General features: G+C 51.2%; 7 protein-coding genes across 7 annotated transcripts; 4 read left to right on the top strand and 3 right to left on the bottom strand.

Annotated features, from left to right (window-relative positions):
* Nucleotides 1–298: 298 nt before the first annotated feature.
* Nucleotides 299–2,067, bottom strand: N7496_004859 (aminoalcoholphosphotransferase; the record flags this gene model as incomplete). Its single annotated transcript, XM_056697788.1, has 7 exons — nucleotides 299–439; nucleotides 501–1,168; nucleotides 1,231–1,326; nucleotides 1,396–1,442; nucleotides 1,499–1,656; nucleotides 1,749–1,818; nucleotides 1,928–2,067. The coding sequence occupies 7 exons, from the start codon at nucleotides 2,065–2,067 to the stop codon at nucleotides 299–301; spliced, it is 1,320 nt and encodes a 439-aa protein (XP_056556313.1).
* Nucleotides 2,068–3,193: 1,126 nt separating this feature from the next.
* N7496_004858 (NIPSNAP family protein) lies at nucleotides 3,194–4,432 on the bottom strand (the record flags this gene model as incomplete). Its single annotated transcript, XM_056697787.1, has 2 exons — nucleotides 3,194–3,678; nucleotides 3,769–4,432. The coding sequence occupies 2 exons, from the start codon at nucleotides 4,430–4,432 to the stop codon at nucleotides 3,194–3,196; spliced, it is 1,149 nt and encodes a 382-aa protein (XP_056556312.1).
* Nucleotides 4,433–5,859: 1,427 nt separating this feature from the next.
* Nucleotides 5,860–6,664, top strand: N7496_004857 (pyridoxamine 5'-phosphate oxidase family protein; the record flags this gene model as incomplete). Its single annotated transcript, XM_056697786.1, has 2 exons — nucleotides 5,860–5,976; nucleotides 6,062–6,664. 2 exons carry the CDS (start codon nucleotides 5,860–5,862, stop codon nucleotides 6,662–6,664), a joined length of 720 nt encoding a protein of 239 aa, XP_056556311.1.
* A 517-nt stretch (nucleotides 6,665–7,181) lies between these two features.
* On the top strand, nucleotides 7,182–8,058 carry N7496_004856 (lipoyl(octanoyl) transferase LIP2; the record flags this gene model as incomplete). The annotated part of the gene is made up of 2 exons (XM_056697785.1): nucleotides 7,182–7,523; nucleotides 7,576–8,058. The coding sequence occupies 2 exons, from the start codon at nucleotides 7,182–7,184 to the stop codon at nucleotides 8,056–8,058; spliced, it is 825 nt and encodes a 274-aa protein (XP_056556310.1).
* Nucleotides 8,059–8,511: 453 nt separating this feature from the next.
* rho3 (Rho family GTPase RHO3) lies at nucleotides 8,512–9,588 on the bottom strand (the record flags this gene model as incomplete). Its single annotated transcript, XM_056697784.1, has 7 exons — nucleotides 8,512–8,630; nucleotides 8,692–8,893; nucleotides 8,950–9,071; nucleotides 9,127–9,141; nucleotides 9,204–9,220; nucleotides 9,427–9,477; nucleotides 9,539–9,588. 7 exons carry the CDS (start codon nucleotides 9,586–9,588, stop codon nucleotides 8,512–8,514), a joined length of 576 nt encoding a protein of 191 aa, XP_056556309.1.
* A 937-nt stretch (nucleotides 9,589–10,525) lies between these two features.
* N7496_004854 (uncharacterized protein) lies at nucleotides 10,526–12,195 on the top strand (the record flags this gene model as incomplete). The annotated part of the gene is made up of 4 exons (XM_056697783.1): nucleotides 10,526–10,569; nucleotides 10,637–10,795; nucleotides 10,858–10,918; nucleotides 10,975–12,195. Coding segments are annotated over 4 exons (1,485 nt in total), but the record flags the coding sequence as incomplete, so codon positions are not given.
* A 6,049-nt stretch (nucleotides 12,196–18,244) lies between these two features.
* N7496_004853 (OTU family ubiquitin thioesterase) lies at nucleotides 18,245–20,064 on the top strand (the record flags this gene model as incomplete). Its single annotated transcript, XM_056697782.1, has 7 exons — nucleotides 18,245–18,496; nucleotides 18,550–18,636; nucleotides 18,690–18,753; nucleotides 18,814–19,079; nucleotides 19,133–19,404; nucleotides 19,473–19,928; nucleotides 19,986–20,064. The coding sequence occupies 7 exons, from the start codon at nucleotides 18,245–18,247 to the stop codon at nucleotides 20,062–20,064; spliced, it is 1,476 nt and encodes a 491-aa protein (XP_056556307.1).
* Between the last annotated feature and the right edge of the window lie 510 nt (nucleotides 20,065–20,574).

The raw sequence follows: 20,574 nt of genomic DNA, 5'->3' as shown, positions 1-20,574 counted from the left end.
TTAAAAATTCTATAACACCGAGCAAACCGATGTTGCAAAGCTTATGTACTGGCTGAAAACAGAATCATTAGGACCACATCCCCGCTGGTCTTGCCGCCTCCTCAAATAATGTTCCGACCGCGAGTCCAACCCACCAATCGTGGTCTCGACGTCTCCCCGCAATTCACCAAATAAAGCGAAATGCTTTTTCGGTATTTGACTCATGGTGATCCAGGTTGAACTGACCTTCACATACGAGTCTAATTACAAGTGCACCCAACAATGCACGACGCTACACACCAGTCTGCGAATGACGGCTTTATAGGTTCTTCTTCGCCGCACCCTCGACGTGAGCCTTGATGGCCGCACCGTCCTTGCGCTCGGTCTCCTCGACGTACGGGTGCTTGATGGTCAAACACCAGATGTCGATGTGGTCGCAGATGGTAGTGATCACGTCAAACTAAACAAGATAATCAGAAAAAAACAACTCAAAAAGAACAACACGCGACAACAAGACTTACCACGAAGCTACCATAGATACCGATCGACAGTCCAAGGCATCCAAACACAAACATGACCTGGTTGGACCCCTGTCCAATCACGGGGGTTGCCCACAGACCGACTGCCGCTCCGGCGCTGTCCAGCACACCGAGAGCCAGAGGGTATAGCAGGATGTTGTGGTACGGGAATCCAGACTGCACCAAGTGGCCGACGATCATGCGGCCCACCGCGTAGGCGTTAACCAGACCAACATACAACGAGAAAGCAATGGTGTAGTTCTCCAGGATCGCGGGCTGCAGGTACAGATAGGCCGGGACAAGGGTCCAGATGGCGACCATGGGCAGCAGGCCGTATAGCGGAGCGATAGGGTCCAGACCGCGCTGGCGGCGCACCTGCATAACGTGCCAGACGCTCGAGCCCGTGGCGAAGAAGAGCACAAACGCACCGTACACCAGGTACCACTGCGTAAAGGGCATCTGATACACTTGGTCTGAGACGAAGCTAGGCTTGGCGACACCGAGGGTCTCGAGCATCGGTTGGTGCCAGAAGCTGCCGCCGCCCATGTAAGCGGTGATGGCGTAGACGAGGCAGAGAGTCAGGACTCCCTCGACGGGGCCCGAAATGACACCGAGAGTCAGCACCTGAGTGTAGAATTCGTCCCAAGTTTGGACGTAAAAGGTCATAGTCGCTGAAAAAAAAGCCTTGTTAGATGGGAAGACTCGATAGCCTGACGAGGGTCTTGCAGCTTACATCCAAAAAGACTCAAGATGGTCATCCAAGAGTTTCCAAGGTTCATTGCGGCGGCAAAAATGAGCACACCCAAGGCAGTGTTACAAGCGTCAACGCCTAGACAAAGTTAGTTCATCCTTTCTTCACCTGATCAACTGTTCGCAATCTAAGCAGTTCATAACATACTGTGATCAAAGAGCTCGCCCAGCGGCCCACTCTGCCTCGTCCTCCGCCTATATCAGATCAGCAACGAGTACTTTGACTCCAACCCGGATCGGATGAAACGTACGCCTGCATGCCGTCCACCGCATCAAAAGTCTGATACAAAAACATGCCAATCGCGCAGCTTGCGTACACCCAGGGCGGGCAATCCGTGTCCATGCCGGGGTTGTACCACATCACGGTAAGGAAATTAAGTACCACGAACAGGAATCCGGTCAGGGTGATCTAGAAGCCGGGCCATTAATTAAGGTTCTTATGTTTTGCAGCGCGTGTTGCCAAAAACAGTAAAAGAAGAGAACAAGGAGCAGGACACTTACGAGGTTGGGTCTGTTGCGCGCGAGAAAGTGAAGAAGCTCGTTAGCCAGACTGTCCCGGACATCAAGATCGCTGCGCGCAAGCTGGCATCTCCAAGCCAGAAGCCAGTGACAACTGTCCTGAAGCTTGGAGCGAGGCAGCTTGGGCCTCGCGCAGGAAGAGAAGGAAGAGGAACACTCACGCCATGTTCATGGGAAACAAATGGATAACACATTTGCTGTAGAACGGCTTAAGGACATAGCGACTGATCAACGAGTGATCAACACCCGCGTACTTGTAGTTACGCAAGTTTGGCAAAACATGTTGCCGAATGTAGACCATTGCGAAAACGTGGACTCTCTGTCCTAGATCTGTCCTTCGATCGTCCTGTGTATTCCACCGCAGTGCCCAAGGGAAGCAGTCCTATGTCCTGTATCGCGTGTCTGTAGTCCGTAACCCAACGTTTTCTCTTTCTCTCAACGCATATATCCCTAGCTCGGGCGTGGGTCTTGAGCCAAACAAGCTTCGGCAGCGGCTAGGCTAAGGCGTAGCGGCAGACGCGTCGTTCGAAGGGGAGCGGAGCGGACGGAGGAGGGTTATTTGGAAGGTGTAGGAGGGAAGGAAATTCGTGACGGCGTTAGGCAGGTGAAGGCCCTGGAAGGAGGAAAGGGAAAAAAAAAAAGGCAGGAGACGGTCAAACTAAATTAAAGGGCCCCGCTGTTGGGGAGCGGAGCGAAGGCCGGAAAAGATGGGGCGCTGGGCGACGTCGAGATCGGCGAGGCCTTTTTTTTTTTCTGTTTGGCTGCAGAGAGGCCAGCACAACAACAACCACCTACTTTTTGGATATATATATTTTTTTCTCGGCGATACCAACTCCGGTTATTTTTGATTTATTATTGATCCATCATATGTAGAATCTACAGATCTATCCTCTCTCTATATACACCTACCCCTGAAGAACCTCAGAATATACATTCAGCACCGCTCGGTAGCCCACGTGCCATAGCGAGACGCGGTTGCGGTGGTACTCACCGCGGTGCCAATGAAAAGCATCGCAGGGACGTGATCGGCCGTCCAGGAGGTCCAAGAGGTGGGGTTACCCGAGGCCTTTGCTCTTTCGGTTAGACTCATGGGAACACGGTCCGTCACGAGAAGAGAGGACAGCGGCAGGATCAAGACTGGAAGATGGAAGTTGTAATGTATGCTTGGATTGATGCACCATGCCTAGGTACATGATACAGAACTATAGACCTACAGCGGGAATAGCTTCGCCAGACTTCTCAACATCCTCGACACAACTTGGCACGTTTGCGCGGGAGGGCCGCGGCCATCGTGCAAGAATCCGGGGTCTGCAAAACCTCGAAGATCCTGATAGAAAGAACAATATAGGCGTGGGGGAAAAGCAGCCAGGGAAAATCTTCCACCGTCCCCCTGCTTCGGTGGTTCCCACAATCTTGGCCAAGTTTGTTTAACCCACGGGGCTCCAGGGCATCGGCACAAGGATTCGACTCTGCATGCTTTGGATTAGAGGAACCGTCTTGTGCACCGTCTCAGCCCATCCTTCCACACCCCATGACTGCTCCCGGCGGATCTTGCGCTCCTCTAGGTTTGCAAACTGCCACAGGTGGTGGACAGTGTTCAAGTCACCAATCTGGACAAACCACGCGCCCACTCCTTCCATCACCTCGCGACGGGCGTGCAGACCGCGACGCCAGTGCGTCTCCCATTCCAGTAGGTTGCCTGGGTGCAGAGTGTACGATCGGAGCTCAAACAAGCCACCCAGCTTTCGAGGTGGAGTCGTAGGCCAGAACGAGAACTCTTGCATCAGAGACGTCTTCTTGCTCTTGATCAAGCTCTTGAGCTTACGATCGAACGCCGGGAACTCGGGGTGGCTGGCAATGTTGTGCAGGGAGGCATGATATCCTTCGTATTTCTGGTATTCCCAGATGTGAACTGTAAAAACGGTAAAGAAAAAAGGGACAAGGATTAGCCACTCATTCTGGAACTATCCAAAACAGTACACGAAGGGAAAAGAAAGGTTACCAAAGGTGTCGTTGTCACCCACTTGCGTGCGCCAACTGCCCACTAGGTTGACCCGGTTTTCCTCGGTGCCCGCCATGCGGGGGTACCACTGGCCCACCAGCTCCACATACTCGTCGACCTTGTCGGGCTTGACTTCATGGAACACGATCGAGTGGACGTACTTGCCGCGAGCGAGCACCTGGGAGAAAGACCGTTCAATGTCCTTATCGAAATGTTGACCTTCCTTGGTGCCGTAAATCAGCGAGGATAAAGGGCCACGCTTGGACCCAGACTCCGTGGCTTGTTCTTCTCCTAGATAACGGTGCGTGGCGAGTGAGCCCAATGCCGAATGGTCAAGAGTCTCAGCTGCATCAAAAGCAGGACGAACTCGGTCATAAGTGCTCGCATTGCTCACATGCGGAGCAGTGGGAGCGGACTCACGGGAAATAGAAGAGGTGGAGGATGAGGGGGCAGAAGTAGAAGCAGCGACGGACTGACTCTCTTGCAGTTCTTTTCTCTTGCGGGCCTCCTCGAGGTTCTCGCGAAACTCTTTCTGTCGACGATGGAACTCTGCCGAATCGGCCGTGAGGTCTCTGATGGAAGGGGCGCGGCAGGCCGCGACGGAGGAGCTGAAGGGCCGCACCAGCGAGGTGGTTGCCGGGCGGATGAAGCGCGGACCCAGCATGGTGGAAGGTGTGCTCGAGAGGAAAAGGATGGAATGAATTTGATACAGAAAGGGAGGGAAATGGGGGTAGATTAGAGTAGGCAAAGAGAAGAGGAAGAGAGCTTGCTTTGTTGTTGAAGAATGGGAAGGGAGGGAAGTGGCAAGGACGGAGCCTTGGTGAGTGGGGAAGTGGAAATCAGACGACTGAAGGGACTGAAGGAGTTTAGAAGGATAGTCACAAGTGGGGAGAGGAGATCGAAGAGAGGACAAGTTGAATTGGAAAGAGGGGCAGGAAGAGGAAAAGAGGAGGCAGTGATTGCTAGGCAAGAAGAGCAGGGGTGGTGGTGGTGGTGGGATTGGGGAAACACTAAGCTACAAGCTCGAAAGTAAAAGCACGCGACGAGTGCGTGCCCCGAGTGAAATCCGGGGGGAAACGAGTATCGGCGGAATGATTTCAACAGTCACGGAGGGCAGATCTCCGTGTTAGGGCCCGTTGCTGACTATGAGCAGAGAACTGATTTGATCGCCGGTCTGCAAGAGAGACCTGGGGGAGGAGCTGGAGTTGGTGCGGGGAAAAAGGTGAGCTTTCGGGTCCGGTACTTTAGTACTTTCTGTACTTTGGGGGGTCAAAAGTGGTTGACTAACCCGACTAGCTTTAAGATTTGGTAGTTAATTGGTACCAGTTTTTAGGAATAGTTATGGAGGTATGTCCTTCGTATAAGTAGGAGGGCCACTTGTTTATCTCCAGTATTTCTGAGGAAGGAAGGGCAAAAGGTCATGATGACATCGAAATACGGTATCTATACATGTGGCTGAGCTTCCTAAACAGTGATAGTCTCATATCAACGCGTCGAGGACTAGGCCCCAGCTACTTACTCTACTTTCCAAGTACTTTCGAACTATGTATTTCTTCTTGCTACCGGCTTATCTCCCGGCCGTGGAAACAGGGAAACTTGCGAACATCGGCGATTTATCCCCTGCATTGCTCGTAATAATCGGAGATTCAAAGTCCTTTGCCTCCCCCCGACGGATGATCGTCACTGGTATCGCTCGCTTTTCGCCATCATGACGAATGGGATCCAGCCAGACTCCACATTCCTGGGCCGCTGGAAATTGGACCTGGAGGTTGTCGCGTTAAGAGTGATACACTGTGTAAGACTGTAAGGTGAAGAACCCTGACAGTTAGACTTTAGACTCGGCTATCTACGGCCGTGTCATTTCCACTGCTTGGGATCTCTAGAGTAAATAGCCAATCAATCCCCATTTACTACACTAACCTTAAGCTACTGACTGCTGGATGTTGTCTCTCCAGGCAAAATGCACTCCATGACGTCGATACCCGCTGCTCACCGCCCGGCAAATCGAGCATCCCACATCCAGACCCTCCAGACCTGGCCCATGTCCAGTGTTCGATCTCGAGTCTCTTGTTGATCCCTTCTCCTACAATCATGGCGGAATCTCTTAACCCTCCCCTCTCTTATGAGGCCTCAGCCACGACTACTCATCCTCATGAGGCAACTTCCCTGCCCTCCGAGGTCGTGACCTGCTTGAAGAACTCCCGCTTCGTATGTGGCCCACCATTGCCCGGGACTCGAGACCAAATCTATCCCATCTGGGCAAAAGCAAAGCTAACTCGAGCTATAATCCCAGCTGCATCTAGCAACATGTGATAACCTCACCCCGCACATCTCTCTCATGTCCTACACCTATCTCCCGTCGACTCCCTACGACCCCTACCCGACCATCATCATGACTACCAACCCCGCGTCCCGCAAGACCAACCACCTCCTATCCAACCCACGCGTCTCGCTCCTGGTTCACGACTGGGTGTCCCATCGGCCCCCTACCCGGGCTCCCAATGCCCAGGGAGAACGGGAAGGCTCTCCTCCCCCCGCGGCCACCCGCTCCTCGCTCGCCAGCCTCCTGCTCAACCTGAACACCAGTGCTTTGTCCAGCATCTCGACCACGATTACCGGTCAGGCACGCTTCCTTGAGCCGGGCTCCGAGGAGGAGTCTTGGTGCAAGGAGCGTCACTTGGAGAACAACACCTTCGAGGAAGAGGAGATCAACCTCTTTGGGCAGCAACAGCGGAATGATCCCAGTGCCCGCCGCCCGAGTATGTCCATTGATGGCGATGTACGGGTAGTTACGGTGCAAGTGCGTGAGGGCCGCATTGCGGATTGGAAGGGTGGAGTCCGTGACTGGGTTTTGCTGCCTCAGGATGCGCAGGCTGGTCTGGTCAATGGCGTATAGTCAGAGCATCCTTCGGGATGTTAGACTCGCCATGACATAGTCAAGTCATGTTGAGGTTTCTTTTGTGAGGGATTCTCACTTTGTTCCATTCGATGCTAAGCTGAAATGTTGAATTTGGTCCAATTCGCAAGACATCGGACTTGCAAAAGCCAGTTTTCATTTAGCCTGTTCACGTGTTGCAAAGATACAAGTACCATTATGGAAGGAGTAAGAAGATGAAATGAGCAATGAAGCAATATGAACATAAGATCTATCGTCATGTAACGGACTTTTACTCTACCAGATCAGATATTTTTCAATGTACCATCGGAGTAAAGCGGGTGTCACACTTATCAAACCTTATCAGCCCGGAGCTCCCAGCTTCTCCGCAACCCAAAAGTCCACTGACCTCACATCTCCGAGGAAAACCCATATCTCAATTCCCAGCTCAACAATGAACCACGACAGCTTCTAAACTACCGCCGACAATACCCCAGAACCCTCAATATCCATCAATCTCTCAACCACACCTGCAAAAATGAGACTCGCCCACCTCCACCTCCCAAACACCACACCCTTCACCCGAGTCTCCGCCCTCCAACAAGCCCTCACAACCCGCTTCCTCACACACAAAAGACTGTCCTCACCATCCCCGCAAGATCCAATCCGCACATGCAATTCCATACAACAAACACCCCCGCCACCCCCAGACCCGACTATCATCACCTTCACCCCAAACCCCGTCTACACCACCGGCCGCCGCGACCTGCCCCCCCTCGAACACCTCTCCACCCGACCCACTAAACCTCTCGCTGCCACCGCCTCTCGAACCAATTCGCGCACTACTCACGCCCTCGGGGCCAAACCCGGCGAAGGCGGAGTATCACCCCACGCTACGCGGTGGCCAGACTACATTCCACGGACCGGGGCAGATGGTCGCATATACAATCCTAGATCTGAAACGGCTCAATCTCACACCGCGGTGTCACATCCGGGTCCTAGAAAACAGCGTCATCGACTTGTTGAAGCAATACGGGGTAAACGGGTTCGTCACGGAAGACCCCGGTGTATGGGTATCAGACAAGACGGGCTCGGGGTCGAGCTCGGTACCACCGAAGAAGATTACCGCGGTGGGTGTGCATTTGAGACGGAATATTAGCAGTTTTGGAATTGGCTTGAATGTTACCGAGGAGCCGATGTGGTATTTTCGACAGATTGTAGCGTGTGGGCTTGAAGGGAAAGAGGCGACTAGTTTGGAGGGGGTTGGTGTGACGGGGGTTGGGATTGATGAGGTTGCGGCTGCTTTTGTGGAGAGGTTTGTGGAGAGGGTTAATGAGGATTTTGCGTGTAAAAAGGGGGATGGGGAGAAGATTGAGGAGGTTTATCCTGTTAAAGAGGAGGACTTGCTGCTTTGAGGTTATGAGATGATGGTGTGCGGTTATAATTGTATATCGGAATTGATGACAGTGCCATATGAACCAGGCGAATTGGGTGGGAGGATGGATAGTGTGAATTGGAGGAATGATCAATTCAATAAGCATTATATAGGTAGATCTGGAGGGTAGATAATAGAGTAATGGTAAAGAGCCAACCTCGCTGAAATGCTTCGATAAGCCAGAGGACGGAGCCATGCAAAGGAGAGGGGGAGCACTGGTTATTCAGCCAATAATCTGATGTGTCCAGGTCCCAGAAAGAAAAGGGTCATGGTTGACCCGGAAATCAACATGAAATGCAAAGGGGAATCAACGAGCGCAATAGCAAGAACAGAGGGAAGGAGGACGGAAAACGAAATATTGCCGAGCGTGTGCTGGGCAGTAAGAGACGCATAGGTAAAGCCAAAAATAGTGAGCTATCCCGCGCACCACGTTTTACAGAATGACACACGACGAGCCCGCGCTCTTGCCCCCGGCGGGCTTGACATCTAGAGCGACCTTGGCCGCTTCGTAGAAGCTCTCTCTGATGCCGCGGTTTTGAACGGCCGAGCATTCTGCCATATTTGTTAGCTCCAAGTCTCGCCATTATACTTCTGCAGATTGCAGACCACATACCCAGGTACTTCACAGCGCCAATCTCCTTGGCCTTAGCCAGACCCTGATCAAACGTGATAGTATTCGGGTTATCATTCATCTCCTCATCTTTCCTCAAATCACACTTGAGCGCGGTCAGCACGACCCGCACGCCAGGGCAATTCTCGTTGATCTCGGCAATCCACTTGGACCCGACGTTTTCGAAGGAGTCCGGGCTGTCGACCTATATCCAGCTGTGAGCATAATCCTCCGACGGTGTTCCTTTGTCTTATGCCTTACACTAAAGCACAACATCAGGACGTGCGTATCCTCGTAGGAGAGCGCGCGTAACCGATCGAATTCCTCCTGTCCGGCCGTGTCCCATAGCGACAACTCCATATGTACATTATCGACAAAGATATCTGCGCGCATGAGTATGTGGTGCGTGGTGAATGGGTTACTCGGCGAGTTTCATACCGTGGACATAATTCTCTATAGATATAGTAGTTAGCGACGAGATTGTACCTTCGTAACCATGGTGATTATGCGCATACCAAAGACAGTGGGCTCACTGCGCGACAGTAAAAAGCGGTTAGTATAGCTGGCGAACGATGGTATATAACCGTCGAGTCTCGATTGGAGTATCCTTACTAAACCGTTGGGAAGAATCTATAGTCAAGACGTGTTAGCTGTCTGCTCCCTGCTCGAGTACGTGTGGGGAAGCTGGACGGAGAGGGGGAGAAGGGGGGGGGGGGGGGGGTTCTGGAGATTGCGCACCCTCTTGTAAACACATTCAGCGCCGAAGTCTTGCCGCAGGCACCGTCACCTCTGTAGAATATATCCATTAGTACCGGATCATATTGCGCAAAGAACTCAGGTCCCAACTGACAGTAGCACCATCTTGCGCTGGACGACTTTCTGACGCCCGCATAGCTCCATTGCGACTGGCGTAATTCAGGGGGAATAGTCAAGGTCACTGTGAATATAGTTCAATAATAAGAATCAGACCAGTATGACGAATATAATCTCGGGCGCGTGGTTAGGGCGAAATGGGAGGAGGAGGGGGAAGTTGGATCGGGGAAGAGGAAATGCCATTCCAGCCCCGAGTCGATGACATCGCGCCCTGAAAAGGGATCGGCGAATAAGGTACCTCCAACCTTCCTTCCACACACCCCTTCTGGTCCACTTTGCTCGGCTGCCGCAGACTTCTTTTCTCGGGCAGTTCCAGGGGAAAAATCTAATTGAATGTCTTTGCTTCTCTACTGCTCTGTGTGTTTGTGTCTATGACGGGGTCTTGGAGTTTGGGGACAGGGGGTCACCAATCGGTGATTGTGCAGTCTTGCTTATCGCTAGTTTGATTTGCAACTTGCTATCCCTCGAGTACCAGAGAATGTCATCGGAGTAGTCAATTAGAATTAAGTACAGTACGGACTGGAGCTACTAGGGTCTCTGGAATTGGGGACAGGGTGGTTCCATGCTTTCCTGGCCCTACGATGTATACTCCGTGGCAGAAGTAACAGGCCCCCGAAATCCTTTGCTGCTCCATAAGTTTGCTAGACACGCAATGTATTGCGTATTTCAGGCGACCAGCATGATAAAGATGGAAAGAAAGAAGTCCTCTCGTAGCCAAATAAATTAACCAAATGATTAAACGCAAAGGGCTGCGAGGAGATTCAATTGGTGGCCTCAGGCGGGGAGTGAGTGATATCCAAAGGCGGAGCCTCTCGCAGCTCTCCGGACCTCAGTTTATCGTTCACCAACCTCAAAGCTCCTTCCAAACACCCCGCGACAACCACCCTTCTCTCTTCTTCCTCCATACCACGTCCTCATTCTTTCGTTTTATTAGCGCCTTTCTCACGAAACTCAGTTCGACAAAATGTCTGACGACGACGATTTCATGCAAGATTCGGCTGACGAGGAGTAAGACCCCCCGCGCCTGGTCTCCGCTCACCACTCTCTCAGACTGAGCTAACCTATCTGACTGCAGCTACGACTTTGAATACGAAGATGATGAAGATGACGAATCCGCCGATATTGGAATCGAAAACAAATATTACAATGCGAAGCAGATGAAGGTGGATAACCCGGAGGAGGCTGTGGATGAATTCCTTGGCTTGCCTCCGATGGAACAAGATAAAAGTGAATGGTACGAGGCTCTCAGCAGCTGGACCATATCGCCAAGTAGCTAACTGGCCGTTCCTCCTACAGGGGATTCAAAGGATTGAAACAAGCGATCAAGCTGGAGTTCAAGCTTGGACGCTACAGTGATGTAGGCAACGCGATCTAGCTCCCCAACGGAGCTGCGAGCTGACCCTTTTTCCTTAGGCTGTCGAGCATTATCGCGAACTCCTCACATATGTCAAGTCCGCTGTCACTCGAAACTACTCCGAAAAGTCTATCAACAACATGCTCGACTACATCGAAAAGGGCTCCGACGACGCTCAGGCATATCAATGCATGGAACAGTTCTACTCCCTCACACTCGACTCATTCCAGAATACGAATAACGAACGCCTGTGGCTGAAGACGAACATCAAGCTGTCCCGGCTATGGCTGGACCGCAAAGAATACACTCAGCTGGCCAAGAAGGTGAAGGAATTGCACCGGGCATGCCAGCGGGAGGATGGAACGGACGACAGCAGCAAGGGCACTTACTTGCTGGAGCTATACGCCCTGGAGATCCAGATGTACGCCGAGATGAAGAATAATAAGCGCCTCAAGGCTCTCTACCAGCGAGCATTGCGAGTTCGATCCGCTGTTCCCCACCCCAAGATCATGGGCATCATTCGCGAGTGCGGTGGCAAGATGCATATGAGCGAGGAGAACTGGGAGGAGGCCCAGAGTGACTTTTTCGAGTCATTCCGCAACTACGACGAGGCCGGCTCCATGCAACGAATCCAGGTGCTGAAGTACTTGGTCCTGACCACCATGTTGATGAAGTCCGACATCAATCCGTTCGACTCGCAAGAGACCAAGCCCTACAAGAATGATCCTCGGATCTCCGCCATGACTGACCTGGTGGATGCGTTCCAACGCGACGACATCCATGCCTACGAAGCCGTCCTGAGCAAGCACCCCGACGTGTTGGCTGACCCGTTCATTGCGGAGAACATTGATGAGGTCAGCCGGAACATGCGCACCAAGGCCATTCTGAAGCTGATCGCGCCGTACACCCGCTTCTCGCTCCAGTTCATCTCCAAGCATATCAAGATCTCCGTGCACGAGGTACTGGAGATCCTGAGCTTCCTGATTCTCGACAAGAAGCTCAACGCAAAGATCGACCAAGAGAACGGCACGGTAGTTGTCGAGAGTGCGAGCGATGTGGAACGACTGTGTGCCTTGGAGGAGTGGAGCTCATCCCTCAAGAGTCTCTGGCAAACCGCTCTCAACGGCGAGGGCTTCCGTCCCGATGAAGGTGGTCACGGCCAGAGCGGCCCCGTCTTTACCCCGAGCTTTGGCGACGACTCTCCTAGCGCTCTCAGATCGATCAATGCGCGCCGAAGGGAACACCGAGGTCGGATTCTGGGGGGAAAGGTGGCTGGCGCGGTGTAAGCCGGTCTTAGCTGGGCCACCCATTCCACGCTAGCATCGGCTTCTCCCCCTAATCTAGTTTGTCCCCACCGCATGTGTCTGGTACCTGCGGGATTCTCATGTCGCTCTCGCGGTTGAGCCGCGCGATTTCCCTTATCTCCTCATCGCTTCGTATTTGTGGAAAAGGACGGATAGAAAGAGGTGATCTCTCGGCTCTCCTCATCACCATGGCTTTCTACCCGAGGAGCCGAGCTGGAGGAGGTCCACGTGGAAGAGGGTCTGGGTCACCGTCACATCTCACACCGCGCTTTTCTTTGTTGTGCATCCTGCAGCCTTGTGAACATCGGGCGCCCCCAAGTCTATGACACTTGCAAGCGGTCAAAGTGTAACACGACAAATCGATGACTGAGAGCCTGTGCTTGAGCAGTCATCGTTTAGAGCCCGTTTTTGTCTTTCCTTTTTTCCTCCCGACAGACAGCCCATCACTTCAACCCGAACCAGGCCCCGCAATTTAGAGTTGCTATGACATAGGCGCTAAAATCTCATGATAAGATGAACATTGACTTTCCGAGCTCTGCTGAGCCATGCGTTTTTACCAAGTTGCTCGAATTCCTCGTAGTAGAGGGATTTCCCCGCACTGCTCAACCCGGAGTTTAGTAGACACATTTTGATTGCTTGTTCTTTTTACCGGTCCTCAGCTAGCGCATGCCATCCCCATTGCAAAAAAAGCAATATCTCCCGTCCAGCAGAGCCCGCATACGGGACTTTCGAGTACATATGCATAGTGCAAAGTGATATATGTAGTAGATTCACAGTCCACCGCCGCTACGCGGGATCTTTGTCTAGACTCTAGACGTAGAGGCTGTTCTCCACGGCAAATGTACAGTACTTGTACATAGTACCGTACAGCAGCCCCCATCTCCATTCCTCCAACTCTCTACCTTCCTATAGCTGGAGGCGCTTAACAGCGATGCAACCCACGTCCCGGAATCTGGGCCCTCGCTAGTCATGTCCCACCCTCCGGCACTTGGACAAATGACGACGCGCAGTGCGGCACGCATGTCGGTCTCATCGTGCGTCGGACTGATTCGTAATACTGGAATGGTTGGTTAGCTCCGGGTTACCCGGGTCTTGCAGGCTGCGGGCTACGGGAGTCGGGGTTGGGTGTGGTGAGCTAGGGAGAAAGGGCAGGGCTAGGCACCTAAGGGCCGTTCTGTCAGCCCCTCTCCGGCTCTGGGGGCGGAAAACGGAGGAGACTCCGTTAGCTAGTTGCTAGTGGCAGGGTTATGGAGAGATGCATGTGAAGATGTTGAATTTTTGGTTTATGTGTACTAGGGGAAACCTTGGAATTAGGAATAGGATTATTAGAAGAAAGTATGTATGGGGTAGTAGTTCATGGAAATGCATTTTTATTTGTCTAGTTAACTAGACTAGAGATGGGGGCTGAGGAGCCAAGAAAAATAGTGAAAAAAGAGTATATAGTAATAGTCCCCTTGGCTTGGGTATCCTGAATCATGAGTTCGGATATGTATCTCATTGGGGGACTATGATGCTATTACTGGGCTGACTTGGACCTTATCTGAGTTTGCGAGGTCATGCACCAGTCGAGGGCTGATCTAGCGCAGCAGGTACGAGGAGAGGTCGAATTTTTAAAGTACTGGAAATCAAATTGTACACATAATACTCTGGATAATCGATTTTGATAATCGATTTGGTGCTAACTGACTCCACAGAGGTAGGAGAGTCGCAGTTAGTTCATTCCCGGGCTTTGACATACCCATCGAAATCAAACACCGGGTCTGCTAGGGGGTGTGGGTGTTTTTCAGCTCAGCACCACGGACACAAGGAAGGCGACCTGTCAACTGCGTTGATTGCACCGCACTGATCACCGCACGAGCAGCCGCACCCATGTTCTTAACGCGGCGTGATCAGAGGCCTCCCACCTCACGATGATAGGAGGGGGTGTGTGTGTGGTTGCAAAGCTGGGCAGGGAAGTTGGGAAGGATGTTAATCCTCGATACTTTTACCTCGTCATAGTCAGGATGATGAAGAAAATAAGGCCTAAACACTCACATCATCCAACATGACCTGTCCTATACCAGGACCAGCTTGCCTAGAGCTTACCCTCCCCCAAACCCTAACCGTTAGCGATAGCACAGCAAAGTAAAGCTACTCGGTACAGTACAGGCTGTAGGCTCGCCTAGGCGCACGTCCCCGGTTAGGATTACGATGGCCCCCCCAGCCACTCTCGGCCTATCATTCGAGTCCTAGCGCCGCGCCAGGTGATACTGGGACGACGGACAGGGCCAGAAAAGAAAAGAAAAGAGGAGAGAAAAGTTTAGAACCTAAGAACCGTGCTGTCAAGAAACTAAGTTTCAAGCAAAGAAGGAAGTTAAAATCCTACCACTCTGCATAGTAGGTGCCACAGCGCTGATGTGATACAAAGTGGGCCCGATCCCTGGGCTTTTCCAAGTCCTTGAAATCTTGGATTTTGGATTTTGAATTCGGGCTATCATGGACGATGGGTTATGCCTGATTATTCGATTGTTGACTGAAGTTTATCCGTATCTACTCTCTAGGATGAGTATGATCGCCGAACGGACCAGAGGAAGGAAGTGGATTCTTTTTTCGGGATTTGGTATGTCCTGTACAGTTGTAGTTGAGCATTTGAAACAAGAGATGTAGCCAGACATGCTTCAGCCTCCTCTGTTTGTAAAAAAACCTTGCAGGATATCTTTTGAATTGTCTCTTCGGATAGCCCAGGTAATATCTCTCGATTCAATCTTCCAAAGCACAAGCGATGAGATGATTTTGAAGCTTGGTCGGGATTTCAAACTTTTGAAAACTCCACTGTACCTAGCAGTAGTCACTAGCTGCTCTAGATAGATCGGCAATACCCACCAACTAACGATGCGAGCCGAGCAAGACGCATCATGAGAGGGGCTCATGCCCATTCCATAGCCATGCCAACGCCCAGAAATCCCAGCTGATTTATTTGCTAATGTTTTTATTTTATTTTGGGGGGTGCACCATTTTCCCCAGTAGTTTGATCTCGATCTCGATTGATAAATTACGAATCTGATTCGAACGAAAACCCTCCCAGGGCGCATCGCGCATCGGGGACCAGTCTGCCGGTGCATGGGGACCATCGATCATTCGTGAATCACGGCGGGGCCTGTCACCCGTTGGAAACCGATCAAACATTTGTTTTTGCTTTTCCCACTTGGGGGAACTAGGGCCGAGATAGGTCCAGTGAGACGAGGGTTGGAGGTGTGTGGAGTGTTGTTGTCACCTATCGTGAGGTCTGGTTGCTACTGTGGGTGCATTTCACGACTGGAAGATTCGAAAACCCCCGCTTTTTGGGGAACGGGTAAAAGGGTAGGGATGGGGAGAGAGGGGGGGACCCGGAGAGGCTGTCCGAGATCTAGCCGGAAGGTAGAATTGAAGAGCCCTCCACTCTTGGGAAGTCAAACGATAATAGTCGTGTTATGGTGGGATGATATATGATGTATGATGTACTCTGGAGATTATGATCTCTCATAGTCACAGTAGCAAACAATTCGAGTAGGTCAGAGTCATCACAAACGCCTAGAGATTATGATAACCACACCTCGGAATTATGATAGGTGCAACGAGATGTCCCTACAGATGGGTTTCCCGACGGCATAATTTGTAGTTGACCAACTTGGTTATTGGGGTAGAGTGGAAACGATCGGGGGTCCTATTACCCTGTGGGGCTGGGCGGTTTGAAGCTTTCCCTTTGTTTTACAGTGTACTTTGTGTATTGTACTTTTGAGATGGGTTTACGCGCTGAAGCCGCGCTTACAGAGTGGGTAGTAACTAGATAGTGGTCCACAATGGAGGGAGAAGTAGTTTAATAGAACCTAGAGTATTTACATGGTTAGGGGAGAGCAGCGCTAGGACAGATACTCCAGTACTTGTTTGTATAGAATTTTTGAAACCCGTATAGACGGGCAGCCAATTCTCCCCTGCAGTTTGCTTGGGAAAGAGGGGGGTGCTGCTGTAGGGTTGTGTTGGCACGATCAGCATCTTCAGGCGTGGATCTGATGTTGATTGAATGGGCGACGAGGAGAGGGGGGGGCCACTATCCCATCTCCGATCGGAAAGATATGAATGGTCAGGCCACGAGGGCACGGTGCATCGTTACTTCATCCCTAGGACTTTAGTCCCGCTTGATTATTATTATGATCGAGTTGGCTAATTTCTCGACTATTGGAAAGATTGTGGTTGGGTGTACGGAACGAGCTACCGAACTACTTTAGTTCCTGGAGGGCCTAACGTTTCCTACTATTCTTATAGGTTTGTTTCCTCGTTTTATTCCTCTGCTACTACTTGCTCCTCTCCCCGTTTCTCTTCCCTCGGGAGATCTCCGTGCCCTTGAGATCGTCTCTATCCTATTCTACTAACTCAATCCTCCCGCGGGTTCCTCACCTGTCAGAGAGCTCCCCATCCTCGCTAGCGACTCTTTTCCATTGGCCTCGTGTTTCGTCAACTCATTCGGTGTCTTATCCAGTTAGAAAAACTAAAAGCCGAAAAAAAACAATCCATAATAGTCACCGATCCTTCTTACCTTTTGCTTGACCCTCACAACTGTCCGGAGTACCAATCTGCTGGGACGTTTTCCCCCCCTCTTCTCCCACGAACTCCGCCAATATTTTCTTCTTCTTCTTTACTTCTTCTCTCCATTCTTTTTCTTTTTGTTTCCGACTTTGATTCTTCATCAAATTTGTTCCATATATTCCGCCCTCAATCCTTCTCCACCACTCCCGATTATATCCACATCGACTGGTCTCTCTCCCCCCTCCACGATTAGATCATCCACGTGTATCCGGTACTAATCGTGGAAGCCCAAACGTCCCAATTCCAAAGGTCTGAGCTTTCTCTCTCCCCCCCCCCTGCTTTTTTTTTTCTCCTCCCCGATCGCTCTTTGCTTTTGTTTCTTTCCAATTCCCCTTGCCCGATTCCGAGCGGCTCTTGGCTACTCCATCTTCCAAGACCCGGTCTGGCGTCAACTCGGATGGTCGGGCGGTCTGCTGGCCTTCCCCCTCCCACACACTCTCTGGTGGTCGAATCTCCCGGGAACCTTCTCCGTCTGCTATCTTCACGCTCTTTCGTCTTTGCTTGGGATTCGCGGTCAACGCTCCTAAAACTGAGGGGTAGAGCATCCTGAGTGGTTCGTGCACCCTCTCAGAGGGGGGATGATCTTGTCGCTGCTACCAACCACCATCGTCGACGCGGCAGCCCGTTGGAAAGTCGTCAGCTCGAACACTCTGACATCATTTATCACTACTATCACGGCCTCGCTGGAGCTGACTCCAAGAGCCAAGCTGTCACTATCAGATAATGTGATCCTCCTTGCCATTTCCCCGATTCTTGGTCCCTCGTCCCTTCCTCTTCTTGAATCCCCAATTCCCTCCTCCCATTCACAGAGTCTGTGCTGTTTTCGGATCTTCTCGTGGACTGGAACCGCCTGGGCCCTTCATCACAAAACATTATTTGAGTGCACTCGGTCCAATCACATCGCAGATCGTGATCTGCTGCTCTGGAAGGAACAAAAAACTGCCCACCATCTTTTCATATCGTGGCGAAGCGGCTTCAAATCCACCACAAGCCATCCTCATTGGTAGCCTGCCGATTCGACAAGCTCTCGTTGGATTTACCCTGAATGATCACATTACCTGCATAGTTTTCTTTTTTTGGTTTTGTTTCTCATGTGTTCGCGTCGTTGTCTTCATTACTGACAAAATAGTTTAGTTTCCAGAGTGTCGGGTCCCCTTGCAGCTTTGTACAACAATCGCAGGGCACACTTCCGTCTTCCGTCTCAGAAGGGAAAAAAGACCCTAAGGGGAGATGACAATTTCCATTCGGTGAGTCTATTATATCCTATCCTCTCCACCTCCTTGATCGAGTTTCTTCTTCTCTTCTCTTCTAACATGGAGAATCAGATCATTGGACCGTATTGATTCTACTCTGTGGAGATCGAAACCACTCTTCTAAGCCACACAAAGCACTCCGCTTGTTAAAATCCCCCCGGTTGTATGCGATGTCCTTGTCAAAACTATCCTGGAATCATTTCGGTCCTCACCATCCGTTCCCGGAAAAACAGAAGTTCCACGGCTGTTACCAGGACGCTCTTGCCCCGCCAGCTTTTCTTCGCCCACTAGGTCTGTCAATATCGGCAGCCTTTGCCCCCGGGCCATCCACCATGAGCAACTCAAGCAACATGAACACGCTCTCCCCCGACGAGATGCAGCGTTTTCAGAAGCTGTCCAATGAATTCGAGCCAGATGTACCGGTAGGTGATCTTGTTTGAGGCTATGATGGATGTGAGGCTAAGTATGACCACAGGGACTGCTGGTCTCGCCGAAACAATCAAGTCACAACATCGCTTTGGAGTATGCTAATGCAGACCCCGCGTTCGCCACAAAAACATCCGTAAGTCTTTACTTGGAATCAGTTGCGTGCCTCCGAATACTCATGGTCTATAGGCACTTGCCGTCACACACCCTATGAGTCGCACTATGAAGGGCGATGGAAACTGTGGCTGGCGAGGTACGAGAACAAAATATCTCCATATGAGCCGAGTGAAGCATAATGCTAACCTTTATCTAGCTGTGGCCTTTGGCTACTTTGAAACTCTCTTTTCCCTTCGAGATATGCTGCGTGTAGAGCAGGAGCTCGCTCGCATCAAGTCCCTCACTTACACTTTGGATCGCGTTGGCTATGCAGAACATCTGTATGAGATGTTTATTGATGCCACGGAAGAGGTCTTTGCGCAGACTTCCGAGGCTATCCAGAATGGCGACCAGGACGAGTCATTCCTGGTCAATGCATTCAATAACGAATACAAGTCAAATTCCATCCTTATGCACTTCAGAGTAAGTCGCCTTTTGCATGGGCTCCGACCATTTGATGGCTGACAGACTCGCAGCTTTTGACCAGCGCCTGGATGAAGCTCAACGCAGTACGGTATCAAGCATTCTTGCCTGTCCCTTTGGAACAATATTGTGCCTCGGAGATCGACACGGTGAGAACTGAAATCGACGAAGTCGGCTTGCAAGCCTTGGTCGATGGTGTCATTCAGGGTGCTGGATTTGGGGTTGAGATCCTCTATCTCGACCGAAGTGAGGGAGATGCCGTGACACCACACCAACTTTCGCCAACTTGCCCCAGTGATGCAACGATCCGTCTGCTATACCGACCGTAAGACCACCCACGACTATTCCACCACTTACCCTCCCTGCACAGAGCCGCATGACTAACCTCTGTAGGGGCCACTATGATATCATCTACCGCGCCGAACAGACTGTGAATATGGCACCCGTTGTCAACTATCAATACGCAATGACTTCTAACTATTCTCCCTGGGACCAAGGTGCTCTCTCCTTCGACGTCAACTCCCATTTGATGTCTATACCCAACTTGATGGCCGACCCGGCATTTGGTATGGGCGGTGCCCCCATGTCGCCAATACCATCGGTCTCGCCAACTCCAGCAAGCCCATACCGACTTTCACCTACCCAGGATATGTACCAGTCACCCATGCAAAGCCATGCACCTGTTCCATCTATACCAGTGTCTTCGCCTACGCCTGCCATGCCTTCTGCGGCGCCTCCTCCCATGACCTCTCTGCCAAGTCGGTCATCGGATGGGCCTCAGATTCGCTTGAATCCCTTGGTAATGAAACCAAATTTGAACCACCTGCCAGTGACGGCACCTTTTAAGAAGTAAGTGAGCCTGTTGAACGGAGATTGTGAATATAATTGTTGACATTATTATCAAAGTTCGCCGTATAACCAGGCACATTTCCGGAACCAAGATTTCGAGCCGATTCATTGGGAACCGAACGACAATCGCAGATGATGATGACGAAGCTACGAACTCCATTCAAAAAGGAAACGCGAAAACGATCCCGCTAGGCATGGCCTTCTTCCTATTATCTTTCTCGTGTCTTTTTCGCATGTGGTATGCATGAGACCTGGGCTTGGCGTCTTTATTACTTTTGTACCTGGCCCTTTCGTTTTCTATTATTTTTCAACCCCTTCTTCTTCTTTTACCCGAAGCTGGCCCCCGGACGTACGTCCCACCTCCAGTCTTGGTCATTTGATTTCGAAATCCTTTAGCTTTCCCTCTTCCTTTCTGACCGGCCTTCCTTGATGACTGTCTTCTTAGCGTGGTGCGCAGCGCGTTGCATGGATGGTCCGAGCATTTGTCCTGCCCTTTGATTTCTTCCACAATTCCAAACTTCCAAATTGTTTTCCAAGGATGATTCCATCCAAGGACACTTGCTGTCTATGTTCTCCCACGAGCTCCAAAGCAAAGCTGCAAGTTTATCAGAGAAACCTTTCAACACAAATATCCAAGTTCACACTT

Source organism: Penicillium cataractarum (assembly GCF_028827025.1).
Source record: "Penicillium cataractarum strain IBT 29864 chromosome Unknown utg000004l, whole genome shotgun sequence".
Classification (NCBI taxonomy): domain Eukaryota; kingdom Fungi; phylum Ascomycota; class Eurotiomycetes; order Eurotiales; family Aspergillaceae; genus Penicillium; species Penicillium cataractarum.
The sequence above is the reverse complement of the archived record's forward strand: the minus strand, read 5'-3'. Positions and strand labels throughout refer to the sequence as shown.